Genomic DNA, 21,089 nt, shown 5'->3' with positions numbered 1-21,089 from the left:
CTGCGTGGGAGACCAGGAAGAGCTTCAGATCGGCACAGCATCGGCTATTGTGCTCATTTGGGGAGTGAATCATCTGACGGAAGATCTTCCTCTCTGTCTCTCCTCTCTGTATATCTGACTTTCCAATAAAAATAAAAATAAATCTTTTGAAATAAAAGTGAAACAATGAAAAAAAAAACCAGCCTAGAGCAGAAAAGCACGGTGGTGTAGTCCTCCCTTAGCCCTAGGGGACAGTCTCAGGCCCCGGCAGGTGCTGAGGTTGTGGACAGCACTCAATCAGATACAGCTTTGTGTCACTTAACAATATTTGAGCAACGGACTCAATATACAAGAGTGGTCTCATAAAATTATGTTGCCTAGCAACTTCATTGCTGTCTTGGTTTAAGTGTGATTTGTGATGTTTGCACAATGACAGAATTGTCTAACTGCGCGCTTTTCAGAATATAGCCCTTTGCCAAGCCATGTGTGGCTGTATCTGGAGTGCTCTCCAGCATAACAGTTTATTGTCACTCAAAGAATTCTTTTAAAAGATTTATTTTTATTGTAAAGTCAGATATACAGAGAGGAGGAGAGACAGGAAGATCTTCTATCCAATGATTCATTCCCTAAGTGAGCACAATGGCTGGAGCTGAGCTCTGAGCTTTCCAATAAATAAATAAATCTTTTTTTTTTTTAAAAAAAAAGAATGAATTGTATTTGTGGGATGAACTTTTTCAAAGACCTTCTTGTTTTTACTTGAAAGAGCTAGAGCTGGTTCACTTCCTCGATGGTCATGAGACCAGAGCTGTGCCAGTTGAAGCTGGGAGCCAGGAGCTTCTTCTGGATCTCCCAGATGGTCGCAGGGCCACTAACAGCAAACGCATCAGAAGTGAAACATCCAGGGCTCAAACTGATGCCTATATGGAGTGACTGCGCTGCAAGGTGGAGGACTAATTTGCTGTGCTTCTGCCCTGGGGGTGTGTGCCTGGCATTGAAGGTGATGAAAAATGCACCAGAGCATGTAGTGAGCAGAGCTGGATTTAACACACTTGGAGGAAGCAGTTGGTGAGGAGGACAAGCAGGGGTGGACCCCTCCTGCCACACAGGCTGTAATTGAGGGGTCTGTGTTGATAATACTTTGCTAGGGTGACTGTTGCCACAAGTTTGCAAGGAGCGGTATAGTCTCAAGTCTCTAAGAAGTATACTGCAGTGTTTCTACTTAAGTGCTTTTCCGGGCCCAGCAGGTGTCCCCGGGGCTTCTGTCCCTGTTGGGGAGAGGCAGATACCATCACAACCTGGGGCCATCCCTCACACTTAGTGCTGGTTACTCTTGGGCAGGTGTGTTTCTCTGTGAGCATCTTTGCCCCAGGGCTAGGTGTGTGACACTTTGATCCACTGAACACTCCCCAAGTAGGTTCTTGTGACGGCAGGGCAGTGTATAGCTGTACTTTATCTTCTGTCTTAAAGTTTAGTGACTCTTGAGTGAACAGCTCTTTTTTTCCTTTCCCAAACAAGTGAGGACCTAAAGATCAGTAACTGTTCTTTAAATTCCTGCTCCAGAACAAACCAGATTGTATCAACTGACCTCTAAGCAGGAAATGTGCTTTCCTGATTGCTTTAGATTGTTGAGTAGTCCAGAGAAGCCGAACTCTTGGGCATTCTAAAGCAAATGTGCTCTCCCAAGAAAAACAAAATTAAGTCCTGGTTATTGGTTCAGATAGTGTGTCTCAGCACTGAGTGTGTGAAAAAGGCACAGGAACCCAGCTCAGGCAGTGTGTCATCCAGCTAAGCCATGCCTGGCCTTTCTGCATTCTAAATCGGTGCTGACTTGAACCCCAAATGCTCGCTGGGCCGCTGCAGGGGATGGCTGGAGGGCTGAGCCTCCTGCCCTTGGGAGAGCTGGGTGAGTTCCCCAGCTGTTGTGAACGTTTGGGGGTGAGCAGATGGCTAGGATAGGATATTTCTTGCTCTCCCTCTACCTTTCGAATGGGTAACAATCAGCACATTTTAAAAAAGAACATTAGTCCTTTCTCTCCGTTATCACGGTTGAGTCAGTGTTTGCCCTGACATCCTTAAATGCTGTCTGAGAGAAGTGAGGCAAATGGGCCTTTATTTTGCCAAAATATTGCAGACAGGGTTTGACGATGGTTTTTTAAGCTTGATTCTCTTTAAACCCACTTTATGATATTGTAAATTTTTGTTCATTTTTTAATATTATAATTTTTGAAATACAAGCAAATTCTTGTGAAAGAAGGTGGATTATGTATTCACGTGTCAGTTTGGGCTTCCCCACATAGAGAGAGATTCTTTAAGCATGGTCACAAGCAACAGAAGGGACCCTCGCATGTTGTTGGCCCCTGGGATTGGGGTGGAGATTTATTTGAATATGCAAATAGACTAGGTCTAGGTAGAAGTTAGTGTGGGTGAGTTAGTCTGGAATTTTCATGAATCCTGCACGTAGCCATCATAGTGTCTCCTTCCTGGTCCCAAACTAAACACAAGTGTGTCCTAGGAAGGTGGGTATATGAGGTTGATGGGTTGAGAGGTAGTTACAATACAGAAAGGGTAGACATTCCAGCTCACCTGTTCCTACCTAATTTTCTTGGCCTGTTTGCCCCAGATCAGTTGGAGGGATTGCTATAGAAACGCCAAAACAAGGTGTGCTTGCCTGGCGTCTACAAGTCAGTTACTGACATTGTGGTGGAGAGGGTTAGGGGTTTGTTGGCTCGGTTTCCAGGTTCTGGGGGGTTAAAGGCAGTAATCTGAAGAATTGAGCAGCTCCTGTGTGGGCTTCTTTTGGCAGGTCTGTGATAAGGGCCAGTGTGTTTGCTTTGAAACAGCAGAAGCGGGCTCCAGTCAGTCTAGGTCTGTGGGCACGTTGGGCATTACCTTGGTGTGCCCAGGCCTGGGAGTGCCTACAGAGCTCTGAGCAGAGGCTGGCGTTTCGATGTGAACTCTGAGAGCAGTTGGAGTCTTTGTGATTCAGGGTCTTGTCGTTGGCCTTACCCTTGTGTCACTCTTAACTTCTGAGTTACCAGATTTTTTTTTTTTTTAAAGATTTATTTTTATTATTTTTTCATTGGAAAGGCGGATATACAGAGAGGAGAGACAGAGAGGAAGATCTTCCATCCGATGATTCACTCCCTAAGTGAGCGCAACGGGCCGATACTATGCCGATCCAAAGCCGGGAGCCTCTTGCGGGTCTCCCACGCGGGTGCAGGGTCCCAAAGCTTTGGGCCGTCCTCGACTGCTTTCCCAGGCCACACTGCTTTCCCAGGCCACAGGCAGGGAGCTGGAAGGGAAGCGGGGCTGCCGGGATTAGAACCGGCGCCCATATGGGATCCCGGGCGTGAAGGTGAGGACCTTAACCACTTGCGCCACCGCGCCGGGCCCTGAGTTACCAGATTTTACACAGGAATTGCAAGTTGAGGGCATGGTGCTGGGGCTGGTTCAAGTATACATCAAAGGTGGGAGGCGTAGGGGTGTGGCCCCAGCCCTTTGTTCTCCTGTGTGTGCCTGCCCATTGCTGGACTGTGTCACCTTAAAACCACAGCCAACCCACTGCTCTTGGGTTTCATTTCTGTCCTGATGTGCTGGTTAATTTGATGTGTCAACTTTGTGCCTCAGGGCCAGCTCTTTGGTTAAATATTATTCTGGATGGTTTTTGATGAGCTTATTTCAGAACACTTCCAGAGCTGGGTCTGTTCACCTGACACAGTGCACAAATCAGTTTCTGAGTCTAGAGTGGGGAAAGAAAGCAGCTGCTTAGTGCAAGGCACAGGGTGAGGAACAGGGCCACTAGCGCTTACCTCCTGGGCTCCTAGAGGGGAGGAACAGAACTGGTTAAGAGATTGAAATCGGGCTTGAGATGAACAGACCTAAACTTGTGTCCAAGTCCCTGGTTGGTCTGCAGTTCTTGTGGCCCACTTTTGATTGGTTGGCTGTGTCGTGTTTTTTAGAGGGATTTTGATGATTGCAGAGTGGGTTGCCACAGAGGAAAACACATCAAGATGTTACCTTAAGGGTTTTACATGGCCTCCTGAGTTTGATCGCAAGCCCTGTTAGACTGGGTGTACCACTCACTTGATTCAGTGAGCTTATTTTAGTAAGGGATCTGTTTGCAGTCATAAAAGCCAGGCAGGGAGATTGAAGCTAGGGAAGGGAGCCTGGGACACTCGGTTCTTAATGCTAAATAGCGCCTGCGTTGAAGTGTGTAGGGTCTTGGTTTCAAGGTGACTGTTTGATTAGGTACACTGAGTAAAGCCGGCTGCTTGCTCTTCCTCATGTGAGGCCTAAGTAGCACAGAAGGTTGAGCAAGAACAGGAATGAAGACATGGTTGTTCGTTTTTTTGTTTGCTTGTTTGTTTTTAAGATTTATTTTTTATTGTAAGGTCACATTTCTTACAGAGAGAAGAGAGAAGGATCTTCCATTGCTGGTTCACTCCCCCAAGTGGCCACAGCGGCCGGAGCTGAGCCTATCCAAAGCCAGGAGTCAAGAGCTTCCTCTGGGTCTCCCACATGGGTGCAGGGTCCCAAGACTGGACCATTCTCTGCTGCTTTCCCAGGTCACAAGCAGAGAGCTTGTTTGTATAGAATTCAAACAGTTCAGTTAGTAAATTGAAGTAGTTACATGTTCTGAGTTACAAGTTGTGTTTCAGACATTGCTGAGCAGCACAAGGACGTTTGACGTTTTCCGTGGTGTCTACCTTGTCGCCTCGCTCCTGTGCTGTGCCTACCAGCTTGAACCAGGACAGGGGCAGCCTTGCCTTCACTCGGCCTCTTCTGGAGCCCCTGTTGGCTAGTTACCTTAAAATAACAACTTTTTTTTGCAGGATAAAAATAGATCTCATTCTATATAATGCTACTGAACTGTACACTTAAATGGTTAAGAAACAGGGTCAGCATTGTGGCGTAGCAGGCTAAGCCACCTCTCCCTGAGACACTGGAATTCTACAGGATGCTTGTTTGATCCCAGCTGCCCCACTTCCGGTTCAGCTTCCTGTTCATGCACCTATGAAATCGGTGGACAGTGACCCCAGCTCTTGGGCCCCCTGCCACCTCTGTGGGAGACCAAGATGGAGTTCCAACTCCTGGCTTTGGCTCGGCACAGACCCAACTGTTGCAGCCATTTGGGGAAGTGAATCAGCAGATATTCATTCCTTCTCTCCCCTCATGTCCCCCGTTTTGTAGTCCTGCCTTTCAAATAAATAAATCTCTTCAAATTTGTTAGAAACGATGACTTACTAATTAAACTCACTTGGGAGTGTTTGGGGTGATTTTGATTGAAGCATGTGTTTTTGTGTTTTTTTTGTTTGTTTTTTAGGATTTATTTTTGGGGGGAAGTCAGATATACAGAGAGGAGAGACAGGAAGATCTTCCGTCCGTTGATTCACTCCCTTCCCAAGCAGCCACAGCGGCCGGAGCTGATCTAAAGCCTAGGTCTCCCATGCGAGTGCAGTTTCCTAAGATTTTGGGCCATCCTTGACTGTTTTCCCAGACCACAAGCAGGGAGCTGGATGGAAGTAGGGCCGCAGGGATGGGATGCTGGCACGTGCCAGACGACAACTTTAGCCGCTAGGCTACTGTGCCAGGCCCGAGGCATGTGGTTTTTTTTTTTTTTTTTTTTTTTAAGATTTATTTTTATTATTTTTTCATTGGAAAGTCAGATACACAGAGAGGAGAGACAGAGAGGAAGATCTTCCGTCCGATGATTCACTCCCCAAATGAGCGCAAGGGCCAATGCTATGCCGATCCGAAGCCGGGAGCCTCTTCCGGGTCTCCCACGCGGGTGCAGGGTCCCAAAGCTTTGGGCCGTCCTTGACTGCTTTCCCAGGCCACAGGCAGGGAGCTGGAAGGGAAGCGGGGCTGCCGGGATTAGAACCGGCGCCCATATGGGATCCCGGGCGTGCAAAGCGAGGACCTTAACCACTGCACCACCGCGCCGGGCCCTCTGTGTGCTTTTTAAAGATTTATTTTCAGTGAGGCTTTAGCCACCAGGCTATTGTGCCAGACCTCTTTTCTTTTTTTTTTTTTTTTTTTTTTTAAAGATTTATTTTTATTATTTTTTCATTGGAAAGGCGGATATACAGAGAGGAGAGACAGAGAGGAAGATCTTCCATCCGATGATTCACTCCCCAAGTGAGCGCAACGGGCCGATACTATGCCGATCCGAAGCCAGGAGCCTCTTGCGGGTCTCCCACGCGGGCGCAGGTTCCCAAAGCTTTGGGCCGTCCTCGACTGCCTTCCCAGGCCACAGGCAGGGAGCTGGAAGGGAAGCGGGGCTGCCGGGATTAGAACCGGCGCCCATATGGGATCCCGGGCGTGCAAGGCGAGGACCTTTAACCACTTGCGCCACCGCGCCGGGCCCCAGACCTCTTTTCTTAAATTTACATTTTAATATTGCTTAGTTGAGAGGATGTACACCCATGTGGGCCTCTGATTAGGGTGGGGAGGGTTCAGGTATGGAGGAAGGTGGGTAGAATAAATGTTTCCAATTTGTTTTCCTCCTGTATCTGCAGGTATGGGGGGAGGAGGAGAGGGCCACTTCTTCCTGTCAAACTGCATCAGCTCCTAGGGATTGGGGACAGTCATCTGACAACCACTCAGAGCCCGGGGGCTGGGTAAAGAAAAGTACAATAAGCAACTATGCTGGCATATTGGTATAGTTAACAGATTTGGCATTAACCAGACCCAGAGTACCCTCCAGCTGTTGGCTGCCTTTCTCCCAGCAGGGCAACGCTTGCCTGCAAGGAGCCTAGGAGGGGCCCAGTGTGATAACATAATGGCTAAAGTCCTTAAACGTGCCAGGATCCCATATGGGCACTGGTTCTAATCCTGGCCGCCCCACTTCCCATCCAGCTCCCTGCCTGTGGCCTGGGAAAGCAGTCGAGGATGGCCCAAAGCTTTGGGACCCTGCACCCGCGAGGGAGACCTGGAATAGGCTCCTGGCTCCTGGCTTCGGACTGGCTCAGCTCCAGCCGTTGTGGCCGCTTGGGGAGTGAATCATCGGACGGAGGATCTTCCTCTCTGTCTCTCCTCTCTGTATATCTGACTTTCCAATAAAAATAAAGAATCCTATTTTTTTTTAAAGGAGCGTAGGCAGTGGACTACAGCTAGGGATCTCTGCTTATTCATAGTATTAAGTATTGAGGTACCCTTTATTAAATACTTATTATTCTCAGAAGCATTGGCTTTAATAAGTACTTTAAGAGTGTATTTGCAAAGTTTCTCAACCTGTACGTGTCCAATCTTTGGGTCTGGAATAGCTTGAGAAGCGATACTAGGCCTTAGTTAAGACTGTGAGCTTCGGTCAAGTTAGTCCTTGAGAAGGGAGGGCCCAGTGGGCTCCGCTGGTCCTGAATATTATCAGAAATCTTCTCACTGCTGATTGGCACTGGCTAAGCAGAAACCATTGAGAAGATGGAGGAAGCAGTCTTCCGAATGCCTGCTCTCCTTACGCTGACCTCTGCCCTGCACCGCTGGCAGCAGCTTTCCCAACCCATGTGGGTTCCTTGTAGTCCAGCCGTAGGCATGGGACTTGGACATTGAGATAGCTTTGCCTCCAAGGGGTGGGTCCTGAGGCCTGGCCCCTTGTGCACACATCCCGGGTGGCAGCCTGTGCCACTTTCCACGAGAGCATGGGGTGCTCCACTGCATCTCGCACTGTGGGACAGCAGTGAGACCTGCTGTTTCCAGTCGGTCTTGTGTGCAGCACCCTGCATTAAGAGCAGGGGTAGTTGGAAAGAGGGTGTGGCTTAAGCACCTTGCCCACAGGATCCTCTACTTCCTGGTTGCCTTCTGGACTCTGCTCTGTTGCTTACTCAGCTCTGCCTTTCAGCCCTCTTACAATCAAATCCCTGTATGCAAATCTCTGACTTACCTTTGCATCCTTAGAATGCAAGGACTCTCAGCCCTCTATTCTAACCTAACCAAGAAATGAAATGACAGTCACTGAGCAAAAGGCAAGTAACAATCCCGGCAGTCTGGGTTCAGTCAGCATTGATGTGCTGGAGTCACTTTCCGTCGACATGGACACCACGGCCAGCCTTAGCACTCGGGAAGCTGGGTGTCAGTGTTGACATGAGCAAGTAATGCTTCTAAGACCCACTTCTTTTCTGGTGTTTGCTGAGCCAGCTAAGAGGGCACAGGCTGGCACTGAAAGTACGTTGAGGGCCCGGCGCGGTGGCGCAGTGGTTAAGGTCCTTGCCTTTCACGCCCAGGATCCCATATGGGCGCTGGTTCTAATGCCAGCAGCCCCGCTTCCCTTCCAGCTCCCTGCCTGTGGCCTGGGAAAGCAGTCAAGGACGGCCCAAAGCTTTGGGACCCTGCACCCGTGAGGGAGACCCGGAAGAGGCTCCTGGCTTTGGATTGGCTCAGCTCCAGTTGTTGCGGCTGCCTGGGGAGTGAATCATCGGATGGAAGATCTTCCTCTCTGTCTCTCCTCTCTGTATATCCGCCTTTCCAATAAAAATAAAATAAATCTTAAAAAAAAAAAAGAAAGTAAGTATGTTGAGCACAGTGTGGCAAGGTTAAGCGTCTTGCACGTGGTCTGATGAAAGGCCTGAAAGGTTTTCTGGAGTAGGCTGTTCCCTAGCGCTGCACAGCACAGCAGTGTTCACACACGTGTCCAATTTTGGGTAGTGGTTCTCTACCTGACACCAGTGCACAGTGTGGGGTGGACACTGCGGCAGAGAGGGTGGAGCTTACCACTTAGGACACCCACATTTCATACAGCCTGATGAGTCCTGACTCCTGATTTGGTTTGGTTTTGTTTTGTTTTGTTTTGGTTTCAGATTGATTGATTTTTGGAAAGGCAGATACACAGAGGAAAAAATCTCCTGTCCTCTGGTGCATCACCAGGTGACCACAGTGTCTGGAGCCGAGCCAATCAGGAGCCAGGAGCTTCTTCTAGGTCTCCCATGTGGGTGCAGGGTCCCCAGGCTTGGGCCGTCCTCTACCAGTTTCTTAGGCCACACACAGAAGGAGCTGGATGGGAAGTGGAGCAGCCAGGACACAGGCTGGTCCGTATGGGATCCCAGTACATGCAATGTGAGGATTTGGCAGCTGAGCCCTCACACTGGGCTCCAGCTCCTCTTGCAGTGCAGCTTCGTCGCGGTCTGCCAGAGAAGGCATTGGTTGGAGGGTGGCCCAAGTTCTGGAGACCAGGGAGGCTCCTGGCTGCTGCCGGCGTGGAGGAAGCAAACCGGGGCATGGAGGCGCTCTTGCTCTCCCCCAATCCCTGCCTCAGTTACCCTTCCTCATCCTGTCACCATGCCTTACAAATAAATCTTTTTCTTTAATATTTTCATAGAGATTATTGAAAAAGAAAAGGTAAATAAATAACAGCATGTAAAAATGCCAAGTCATGATTGTTCTGAGGAAAAATAAAGTAGGTCATTAAATAGAAAGCAAAGGGGAGAGTGTGAGCACCTGAGAAAGTGGCATTTAAGTAGTGACCTGCTGAAGCAAGGACCAAGCTGTTGAGTAAGTTGGAACATTAATCCAGATTGCTGACCAAGCACTGCAGCCAGCAAAAGCTGTCCTCCCTCCAGCTTTCAGCCCGGCAGAACTGTTCTGCCTGGCAGGGCTCTCCTAGCTGGGTGTTCCTTTGGGGACCCTCTCTGAGAGTGCCAGAAAAGAGAAGGGGGCCCAGCATTTGCGATCTCGGGAGAGGCAGTTTGCGTAACCATCACACTCATGGTGCTGTCTCTTTGCTTCCTTTAGTTTGAAAGATGACCTCTAGGAAGAAAGTATTGCTGAAGGTGATCATCCTGGGGGATTCTGGGTAAGTTTTCCTCATGAATTGGAACTGACAGCCTAGCTTGCCTCTGGAGCCACCCCCTGTGCGGCCACTTCTGCCTCCTAGCAGCTTCTTCCCTGATTCAGCATGATTTGGGGCGGGGTTGGGGGGCGGCAGGTGGTTTCCTGAGCTCACCAAGTGAGCATCATTTTCATGGAACTCCCAGATTGGCAGGAAGGGAGTCCTGCTTCCATAGATGAGCTGCCTTTGGCATCCTGCCTTCCAGTCCTGCATTTGTGCCAAAGTGCCTCCTCCTGGTTTGTCTTGCCCCAGACAGGGCCGTGATTCCAAGTCTGCTGCTAACCAGGTTACCCAGCTATGCAGTGGCTGGTAGCGTTTCAGACGTGGCCTCTGACTGACTCCTGAATGTGGGACTCCCTGGTATTCCAGAGTTCCCTCGCATTCCTTTCCAAAACCAGCCAGGGTTTCTGGACGATTGGCCTGGTAAAAGCACTGGGGAGCCTGTCACCATTGAATAATGGTGTTCCTGGGCTTGCCTTACCCCAAATGGACCTCATTCCATTACAGATAGCACTTCCTGTCTTTAATAAACCTGGTTTGGGTAGTGGGGGCTTACAGGTCTTTGTGACCTGGTACTTTGTGGGAAGGTCAGTTACTGGCTAGGAGGAAGCTTTTGTATTTTCTTTGTTACATTTTCTTTAACCTACCCTAACCTCATCTTGGAAAAGTCACACCGTGAGACTTCCAGAAAAACTTTGAAAGAACACAAGTTGTGTGGATTCTCCCTTGGTGACCTGCTGGCGCTTGCCCTGTTTCAGATGTTTAAGCTTTAGAGCAGCTGTTGGCTGGGCAGTTTGTGTGTGTGTGCGCTTACGCTCACAGCCAGTGGCTTACGCCTGGTATTACTTCATCAAACTGGATCGCAACAACTAAATGGAGAAACGCCTGGGACAGCAGTGGTATTTTTAGAATAGTGAAATGATCTTATTGCTGAAACTCCTTTTAGAAGGGAGTGCTGGCATCCTTCTGGAAGGGAAAAAATAGCTCTGGGTTTTACCAGAACCTGCAAAGGTTGCTTAGCGTCAGCCCACGTCGGGCCTGGTGTTTTTGTCATGGGAGGAGGTTGGCTGCTCCGGCCTGGCTGTCAGCTGGGCTCCAGTCTCCTCTATGTGATTCATACTTGGGACTTTTCTCCAATTTCAGGGTTGGGAAGACATCACTCATGAACCAGTATGTGAACAAGAAATTCAGCAACCAATACAAAGCCACAATAGGAGCCGACTTTCTGACCAAGGAGGTGATGGTGGACGACAGGCTTGTCACGATGCAGGTGAGCGTGCTGCCGGCTGGGTGGCCAGGCTTGGCCAGCTCACGGTTAGAGACAGAATATATGATACTCAGTTGAATTTCAGTCTCAGATAAACAGTCTTGCATATGCCTCTGCTTCCAGCAGGGCCTGTTGTCACATCCACCCCCGACATGACGTCCTGGTGTCAGTGCTCTGCCTGAGTTTTGTTCCCCTCCTCACCTGCACATACAATGAGACATCTTCACACTGCAAGTGAAGTTTAAGTCAGTCAAGCTTGAGGAGCTCCTACGTGGCACAGTGGCTTAAGCTGCCACTTGCGGCATCTACTTACATACTAGAGTTTCTGGTTGGAACCCTGGCTACTCTACACTTCCGGTCCAGCTCTCTGCCACCCAGGAAAGAGCTCTTGGCCTCTGGCTTCAGCCTGGCACAGCCCCTCTAACAGAGGCTATCTTTGTCTTTCCCTCTATTACTTTAGAAATATAAATGGATAAATGTAAGTAGAATAGGCAGCCAGCTGATTGCCAGGCTTGAAAGAAAAGGACTTTGCAGCTTACAAGAACAAAGGGAACTGAAGCAAATGCTAGAGTCAGACTCCCGCCTTGGGGAGTGTCTGCAAGTGGAATAGAGTTGATCCATTGTTTAGGGTGGGGAGTATGCCCAGGGGAGACACGCTGGCGTTGGGGGTCCCTGGCACACGCGCGCGCACACACAGGTAGGATTTGGGAAGGGTGTGAAACCAGGCTGGAAGCGCTCCACCCAAGGAAGTGGCAAAGCTCTGACTGAAGTGGGGCTTGGAACATTTCTGCTTGCTTATTGGAAATCTCAGTCCTGCTATCCTCATGGATGAGTTCTGAGTTCAATAAATGAGTCTTAAAAAAAAAAAACACAAAAATTCTAAGACGGACACCCTGTCGCTCCCGACCAGAACAAAGAGAGTCCATGTTTTGCAGCTCAGGAGGAAATGGTGTTTCCCAGTAACATTCACAGTGATTAGAAATATTTAAAAAGGGAATAGAAACTGTAACGGAAAGGACACTATGAAAATGAGGAATTGGAAAATGAGAGCTTCAAGAAGTGAAAACAATCATACATTGAAATAAACTAAATGAACAGTTAAACTGAATTAAACAGCTGAATGAAACAGCGATAGGAGCTGAGTGGATTTCTTGAAACTTAAAATCATAGAGCAAAAAATAAAATTACGAGAGCTGTTAGAGAAAAGGCGGGTGATGTAAGGAAGAATCCTCCACAGCAGCTGATGCTCATGGCGTGTGGCGGACGGGCTGTGGCCCCCAGAACTCGGAGCCCAGCACACTGCGGAACAAGCACAGACAGCATCAAGACAGAGGGGGTTCCTATTGATAGGTTTCAGTTACTGGGATTAGTGAATTCTAGAGAATGTGCAGTCTGGGACATACAATTATAATGCTGTATGCTTCATAATTTGCTAAAAAGTTACATCTGTGTAAAGTGTGCTTATCACAAACATACATAAAATTGCAGGAGGCAGTTAGGTCCAAGTAACTCAATTTTAAGTGTTCTATAATTTTTTTTCCAGGGGTTGGCATTGTCATGTAGCTGTTAAAAGCTACTATCTGGGCCTGTCGTGGTATCTAATGACTGTAAAGTGCTCACCATGCATGCACCGGGATCCCAATAAAAATAAATAAATCTTTTTTTAAAAAAGTGCTACTGGCTGACAGCCTGGCATCATCTCCTGTGAGGGCTGGTCTGTGTCCCAGCTGCTCCGTGTCTGGTCCAGCTCCCTGCCTGTGGCCTGGGGAAGCAGCAGAATGGCGCAGGTGTGTGGAGCCCTGCCACCCACGGAGGCGGCCCCGAGCTCCTGGGTTTGGCCTGCCCCTTTTCTGGCCAATCTCTCCTTTCTCTTTGGACTTTTCTCTTTTACTCCCATGTGGGTGCAGGAACCAAAAGGCTTGGGCCATCCTCCACTGTTTTCCCAAGTAACAAGCAGGGAGCTGGATCAGAAGTGGTGCTGCTGGGACTTGAACTGGCACCAGTATGCCATGCCGGTGTTTGAAGGTGGAGGTTTAGCATGCTGCACTGGCATCAGCACCAGCAGTGAAGCTGTGAGTTCTGCTAGATAGTGTGCTGTGTTGGTCTGGGAGACAGAGTGGTGACACTGGAATCCTGCGAGGGAGTTAGGGTCAGAGGGCAGATACAGAAAGCCCAGACATGACGGACAAGGGAGAGAAGCCATGTGACCACCACCTTAAAAGTAGGACATGTTGTGGCACCCTGGGATTTGGAGCACATGGAACCCCATCACGGACACTCGGACACTTAGGGGTGTTGGTGCTCCCGTTGTGAATTCAGTCACTTCTCTGATGTGGTCTGCAGTCCCATGCACTCCCTGCTTGTGTGCGTGCGTGTACAGCATCTCCTGAGCACTGCCCCTTGTCTTCATAGATCTGGGACACAGCAGGGCAGGAGCGGTTCCAGTCTCTCGGCGTGGCCTTCTACCGAGGGGCCGACTGCTGCGTCCTGGTGTTTGACGTCACTGCCCCCAACACATTCAAAACCCTCGACAGCTGGAGAGACGAGTTCCTCATCCAGGCCAGCCCCCGGGATCCCGAGAACTTCCCCTTCGTCGTGCTGGGAAACAAGATCGACCTTGAAAACAGACAAGTGAGTGCTGAAGCGGAGGACCCCGTGCCGGGGCCCGCAGGCTTAAGGGACCGGGCCCCAGTAACCTGGCTTCAAGTCTCCTGCTGCACCCCACCCCCCGTGGTTGGCAGCTGGGACCTGTGTCTGCCTCTGGAAGCAGCAGGTAGATGCAGGCAGCCCGCCCGTGGCTGGCAGCTGGGGCCTGTGTCTGCCTCTGGAAGCAGCAGGTAGATGCAGGCAGCCCGCCCGTGGTTGGCAGCTGGGGCCTGTGTCTGCCTCTGGAAGCAGCAGGTAGATGCAGGCAGCCCGCCCGTGGTTGGTTGTGACGAGTGTTGGATCAGCTCATGCACCTTCTCGTCTCCCCATCCTACGTTAGTCAGTCCCCGGCTGAACATGGACTACAGGTTGGGGAATGAGGATGTGAGTGCAGAGGCTGGCTGTACACACTGTGGAAGCCAGGGCCCGTTCGCATGGCAACAGACGGCGTTAGCAGTGCCAGGGAAGGGCAGCAGGCTTGAAAACCAAGCCACCTGGTGTTTGATGCTGGCTTCCCCAAGATCCCAGGAGAGCCGCTCTGTTTCTGGGCTGTCCTGGGGTCAGAAGGTACAGCCTGGTCTTAGTTGGATTACTTGCCTCCCTAAATAGCGAGGGGTGGCCTGCCCCCAGGTCTCGGGGTCCCTGTAATCTTCACCCCCAACCAGCTGAGTCTGTGGGGTCCTACCATGGAAGTCAGTACTGGCTCTTAGGCGCAGTCCTTCCTCTCCCAGGTGGCCACGAAGAGGGCTCAGGCCTGGTGCTACAGCAAAAACAACATTCCCTACTTCGAGACCAGTGCCAAGGAGGCCATCAACGTGGAGCAGGCCTTCCAGACAATTGCACGGAATGCACTTAAACAGGTGGGTCCCAGCCCTGCCCGGGCTTTCCTAATCCATTCTCTTCTGGGCAGTCAATACAGATTGCGTATTTGGAAAGGTACTTCTTACGCTTCCAGAAAGTGCACAGTTCCTGGGAAGAGCTTAGAGATGTGAGGGCAGCCACGCCAGTGCCCAAGGCCTCCCTGATTTGGGTTGTTCTCACTCCCTCTGTGCTGCTCGGCAGGGAGGCTCCCATCGGGCTGCTGCCAGTCGTGTGGGAGGAGGAGAGAAGCCCAGGCTCTGCCACCCAGTGCTAGAGCTGTGCCCGGCACCTCTCGGGGAAGTGGGGGGCTCTGCCAGGAAGCCCCAGCGAGCTTAGAAGAAAGAAAAGGCAGGACGACCATTCCCACAGCCCCTGTTAACTTTATTTGAAAAGCAGTTACACAGAGATCTTCAGCCACTGCTTCACTCCCTAAGTGGATGTCATATCCAGGGCCCTGAAACCTCATTCCGGCCTCTCCCCTGGTAACAGTGGCCCAGGCATCCATTCTGTCTGCAGCTGGCACTGCTCCAGCAGCCACCAGCACGCAGGCTGAAGGGGCGTTTCACTGACAGTTCCATTGGGACCAGAGGTGGATTAGGGCAGGTTCCCCCAAACACTGGTTGAGATCCTGGGGAACCTGCCTGACTCACCTCTGGTCCTGTCGGTGTGCCCCATGGGGTAGAGTAGGCAAGTCCACCAGGCTTCCCATGGCTTGTGGTGGCTGGGCCTGCGTATGGCAGGTAGGGACAGTGGGATTGGTCACCGGGGGTCCTTCTGCGTACAGCGGTGATAACTGTGCAGCTTGGCACGTGTGTCCAAAGCCAGCAAAGTACACTTTCTGGCAAGTGAGGCTGTTGGCTTTAAAGCTGTGTTCTTAGAAGATTCACACTCACTCAGCAGCCCTGGCGCTCACCTCAGGTGCCGTGTCAGGTGGCGGAGAGGTTTTGTGCCCCTGCAGCCTGCCACACTGGGGAGCCCCCTTGAAAGGAAAAAAAGGCAGACTGGGGCATCCATCCAGAAAGCTGACAGCGAGAAGCATGGGGACAGGTACGGCACGGATGGCAGCTGGGCCGGGCTGCAGGCCATCCTCACTGAGAAACTGGAAATGCAGCTTGTGGCGTGGGAAGGGCCACGCGCTCCCTGAGCGCTGCAGCATGGCCGGTGCCCCGCCGTGGTGTATCCTGTCCCCTGGGGGCGCCTTATGGGGAGCCTATTCTGGGCTTGTTCTGCTCCCTGTGCGGGCCCCGACCCGAGTCCTCAGCCTCTGTGTCTCTCTGCCAGGAAACGGAGGTGGAGCTGTACAACGAGTTTCCAGAACCCATCAAACTGGACAAGAACGACCGGGCCAAGACTTCGGCGGAGAGCTGCAGCTGCTGAGGCCCTCACGCCCCGAGACACACACAGGCCTTCAGACACGAGCCCCCTTCCTCCCTCAACAAGCCGTCGATTGGTCTCCCATCCAGCTGCCAAAAGAAAGCCCTCCAACAGTCACGCCCAGCACCTCTCTCTCACACGCAGACCCAGGCAGCCCGGCACCAGCCCGCCCGCCACAAGGCCCCCTGTGGTGGCAGGACAGGCGGGCTGCCGGGTGGAGGCTGCACAGAAGCTTCTTCTTTGTGTCCACTGCAGAGAGAGAACTGTTTACAGTTGATCTAATGAGTTATCTGGTTTTTTTAACGGTCTTGTGGTCTTTCTGCCCCGCCCCGCCCCCTCCGGGAAGGCTGGTGCCCCCGCTTCGTTGCAGGCTCACCCCCAGTCTGAGCAGGCTGTTTTGTATGTATCTGTTAATGCTTGTTACTTTTAACTAATCAGATCTTTTTACAGTATCCATTTATTATGTAATGCTTCTTAGAAAAGAATCTTATAGTACATGTTAATATATGCAACCAATTAAAAATGTATAAATTAGTGTAAGAAATCCTTGGATTATGTGTGTAAGTGGAGGGCTGAGCCCTGGCTGGATCAGTGTGAGCAAGGCGGAATTTGGAAATGCAGCTGGTGGCAGTATTGTGTACAGTAGACATGAGAATTATGTGCGCCTTTACCAAGACTGAAGAGCCGGAGCTTTCAGCTCTCCGGGGGAACCTCTCGATCCATTTTGTGTTTAAATTTTCCAGAAGGTTGATTTTCCTGACACGGTGGCGTGTGCGATGGCCCAGCAGCCGTGGCCGCGGGAAGGGCCGTTCATTTTCCCGTGGTCTGCTTTCCTCTCCTGCCCCGCTCTTCTGACCTGCCCTGTCTGATCAGCTCCCTACAGCAGGAGGGCAAGGCGAACCCTCACCTGTCCTGGCCACCTTACCTTTGTTCTAGAAGGCGCTCCTTCCAGGGTCGTGCTGTCCTTGGGGGAGCACGCCCCGCGTCGCCCGGCTGCAGTTGGAGCCCGGGCAGTGGGCCCTGTGTCGGAGCTTGCTGACGGAGCACTTCCCTCCCACCGTCTGCGTTCTAGCGTGTGGGCCGAGTTCTTCTGTAAAGAGATGAACGTGACGCCAATAAAATTTAACCACAACAACAATCTGCCTTCGCCCTTTTTCTCCTGCCAGGCCCCTGGCTCGGTCAGGACCTCGGGCAGCCAGAGCAGCGGAGCCCGGGAACCTGTGGGGCAGGGGGGTGCCGCCTTGTGGACAGCCAGCCAGGAAGCAGGCTAGGGGTGACTCAAGTACCGACAGCAAGAAACGGGGACCCGGAATAAAGCAAGCATCGCCCCTGGGGGAGGGACTAACTGCAGCACTGTGGGTGTATCTTATTTAAAAATCTGGTGGATGGGGGAGGGTGTACAAGGGCTCAACTGACCGATCCTCCTCCTGCCAGTGCTTTACGGGCGTCCATGAGCCTGCTGCCCCACTGCGCGTCCACTTCCCTGTGTGCGGCCTAGGAATGGTACACGATGGCCAAGTCCCTGGACCCTGCGCCCATGAGGGAGGCTTGGCGGAAGCTCCTGACTTGAGCCCCGCCCCAGCCATTGCAGCCATTTGGGGAGTAAGGCAGAGGGTAGAAGACCTGTCTCTCCTTCAGTAGTAATTCTACCTTTGAAATAAAAGTCAGTAAATCTTCCTTTAAAAAAAAAAAAGCAAGCAGACAAGGATCTTCCATGTTGTGGTTTACTTCCCTGAAGACCTTCACCAGCCAGCCAGGCCAAAGCCGCGAGGCAAACCTCAACCCTCAGACCCGGCACAATGGCTCAGCGGCCAACTCCTCCCCTTGTAAGTGCCAGGATCCCACATGGGCCACAGCTTGTGTCCGGCTGCTCCACTTCCCGTCCAGCTCCCTGCCTGTGGCCTGGGAGAGCGATAGAGGATGGGCAAGGCCATAGGACCCTGCACCCGCGTGGGAGATCTTTGAAAACACACACACACTTAACTTGCACGTGCGTGGCAGGGATGCAGACACTTGGGGGGCCAGCACCTGCTGCCTCCCAGCGTGCACTTAGGCAGGAAGCTCAAGTCGGGAGCAGACTCCAAGCCTGGCGCTGGGCACACTGTGGCGCCCTTTGCCTCTGCTCCAGATGCCTGCCTGTCTGAAAACTGAATTGGTGCTGCCAGTATGCCACATATTTCTGCACCTTTCACAGGAGAGGGAGAGTTGGCAGCAAAGCTCCGGGATTGGGACCTACACAAACCGAAATGGCAGTGTGCCCCACAGGCCACAGTACTGCCTGGCTCTGTGGCTGGATGCTTCGAGTGGCTGTGCACACTGCAGGACCCGCCAGCTCGGGTGTGCACAGCGCCTTATCAGGCGGTGTCCACTCTGCAGCTGGGGGCCCGGGGCTGGGGTGTCCGCGTCTGCGCAGGGCTACTGCCCCCTGACCCTGACTGCGTGACACTAAAGTAGACCTTCCACTGCTCCGTGCCCTCATCCTAAAATCAATGACCCCCTTAACACAAGCCTGCCTGAGGTACAGGTGACCTTGAACGTAACCTCTTCAAGTGACCTGACCTCCTTGATTTTTAACTTTGGTCTGACGCCTGCCACAGACCTGATCTTCGCCCCCATTTTGTCACCGGTAATCATTCCTAAGTAACGATTGCTGCTGACATGGCCTGGGACCTGACCCCTACCACCAGGACTCGAAGCTGCTTTAAAAAAAAAAAATTGAGAAGTCAGATATACAGAGAGGAGACACAGAGATCTTCCAACCGTTGATTCACTCCCAACGCGGCTGCAATGGCCAGAGCTGCACCAATCGAGCCAGGAGCCTCTTCCGGGTCTCCCTTGAGTACCGGGTCCCAAGGCTCGGGCCATCCTCATCCTCAACTGCTTTCCCAGACAGTAAAAGGGCACTGGATGGGAAGTGGAGCCGCCAGGATTAGAGGCAGCACTCATGTGGGATCCTAGTAAGTGCAAGGCAAGGACTCCAGCTGGTTAGGCTACCATGCCAGACCCTGAACCTACATTCTTTTTTTTTTAGATTTATTTTTTATTGGAAAGGTGGATATACAGAGAGGAGAGACAGAGAGGAAGATCTATGCTGATCCGAAGCCAGGAGCCTCTCACGGGTCTCCCTCACGGGTGCAAGGTCCCAAAGCTTTGGGCCGTCCTCCACTGCCCTCTCGGGCCACAGGCAGGGAGCTGGATGGGAAGTGGGGCTGCCGGGATTAGAACCGGCGCCCATATGGGATCCCGGGCGTGGCAAGGCGAGGACCTTAACCACTTGCGCCACCGCGCTGGGCCCGAACCTATATTCTTGTTCCTGTTATTGTGACTGAATTTCAGAGGTGCGCATTTGGTGCAGTGGTTGAGGTCACCACATGGGGGCGCTCACATCCCGTAACAGCCTGCTTCCTGACCCGGCCCTTCAGTGCTTCCCATCCAGTTTTCTGTTCACTTGATCCCAGGGAGGACTCGAGTCCCTGCCAACCTTGAGCAGGCATCTCTCGCCACCCTGGTACTCGACCTCCCAACCCCATTACTCTGCCTGTCAAGCAAATGGAAGTACTGGTTTTTCTTGTTATTTCATAAAGGACTTCATCTAGACCATGGTCTTACAGCTGACACCGAATGACCCGAAGAGGCCTTCCTGATGACGGCCACGGCTCCTCCATTTTAAATTCCCTTGCCTTACGAGTTAGTTTTGGCAAGAATCTGATCTGAATTTCCCCTTGAATTTCAGCGGAGCCTCAACATTGACTTTAATTCCAACTCTCACTCCGGCCCCAGCCCTGGGAGTAATCACGAATGGCCCCAGTTTTTGACTTTGTTGTGAGTTTGAAGCTCGGCATCGTGCGCCAACATCCTGCCACCAAGGACACTGGCATCCCGTTTGGGGGCTGGTTCCGTATCCTGGCTGTTTCACTTCTGAGTCAGCACCCTGCTCATAGCCTGCAGAAGCAGCAACACACGGACCAGGGCTTGGGCCTCTGGCACCCACGGGGGAGACCAGTGAAGCCCCTGACATCACCCTGGCCCACCTCCAGCCTGTCACCGCAGTGACTTGAGGAGTGAACCGCTTACTCTCCCACATTAAAAAAAAAATCCTCACATTACTGTTCACACATTAAAAGTCAACCTGTGGGGTCCAGCGCAGTAGTGTAGCAGCTACAGTCCTTACCTGGCACTTGCCAGGATCCCATATGGGCACTGGTTCGTATCCCAGCAGCCCCACTTCCCATCCAGCTCCCTGCTTGTGGCCTGGGAAAGCAGTCAGGGACAGCCCAGAGCCTTAGGACCCTGCACCTGCTTGGGAGACCTGGAGGAGGCTCTGGACTCCTGACTTCAGATCAGTGCAGCTCTGGCTGTTGCAGCAGCTTGGAGAGTGAATCGACAGACAGAAGATCTTCTCTGTCTCTCCTCTTCTCTGTACATCTGGTTTTGCAATAAAATAAAATCTCTAAAAAAAAAAGCAAAAGGCAACTTGTGAGCTTCACCTTGGAACTGCCCTTTCGCCGAAGCCGGCACGTTGTCCAGAGCCAAAGCATAAGCTAACTTCAACATCACTTTGCCAAACTCTCACACTGATGCAGCTTTTATTTTTATTATTGGAAAGGCGAATTTACAGAGAGAAGGGGAGACAAAGATCTTCCATCAGCTAGTTCATTCCAAGTGGTTGGAATGGCTGGAGCTGAGCCAATGTGAAACCGGGAGCCAGGAGCTTCCTCCGGGTCTCCCACACGAATGCAGGGTCCCAAAGCTTTGGGCTGTCCTCGACTGCTTTCCCAGGCCACAGGCAGGGAGCTGGATGGGAAGTGGGGCTTCCAGGATACGAACTGACTGCCCATATGGGATCCTCACACCTGAAGGGGGAGGATTAGCCAGTTGAGCCATTAGCCAAGCCCTGATGCACTAATTCTAAAGTTGAACTTGACCCTGCTGTCTACACTAATGAAGCGACGGAATGGCTGGAAACAGACTCACCTTTCCTGGTCCTGAGTCAGCATGCCACCTTACTGTTTTTGTCTCAAATATGACTTATCCCTGATCTTTAACACTGACATTCTGAAATAAACATTAATTTGACTTGGAGTTGAACCTGGCCTCGTTATGACACCCTCGTCCTCACGCTCCTTTTCCTGACATGTTTTG

At 51.5% G+C, this 21,089-nt stretch overlaps 1 protein-coding gene across 1 annotated transcript in view; it reads left to right on the top strand.

Moving 5' to 3' along the window:
* The window catches only part of RAB7A (RAB7A, member RAS oncogene family), a 34,240-nt gene extending 17,225 nt beyond the window's left edge, over positions 1-17,015 (top strand). Inside the window, exons 2-6 of the mRNA XM_040995300.1 lie at positions 9,703-9,763; positions 10,943-11,069; positions 13,479-13,697; positions 14,444-14,572; positions 15,855-17,015. Coding sequence (XP_040851234.1) covers positions 9,711-9,763; positions 10,943-11,069; positions 13,479-13,697; positions 14,444-14,572; positions 15,855-15,950 — 624 coding nt within the window. The 5' untranslated portion in view covers positions 9,703-9,710 and the 3' untranslated portion in view covers positions 15,951-17,015. The remainder of the gene's footprint in view (positions 1-9,702; positions 9,764-10,942; positions 11,070-13,478; positions 13,698-14,443; positions 14,573-15,854) is intronic.
* The last annotated feature ends 4,074 nt before the right edge of the window (positions 17,016-21,089 follow it).

This window comes from Ochotona curzoniae, unplaced genomic scaffold (assembly GCF_017591425.1).
Source record: "Ochotona curzoniae isolate NIBS_2020 unplaced genomic scaffold, NIBS_Ocur_1.0 contig_908, whole genome shotgun sequence".
Lineage (NCBI taxonomy): Eukaryota > Metazoa > Chordata > Mammalia > Lagomorpha > Ochotonidae > Ochotona > Ochotona curzoniae.
This window is presented reverse-complemented; position numbering and strand designations above follow the sequence as displayed.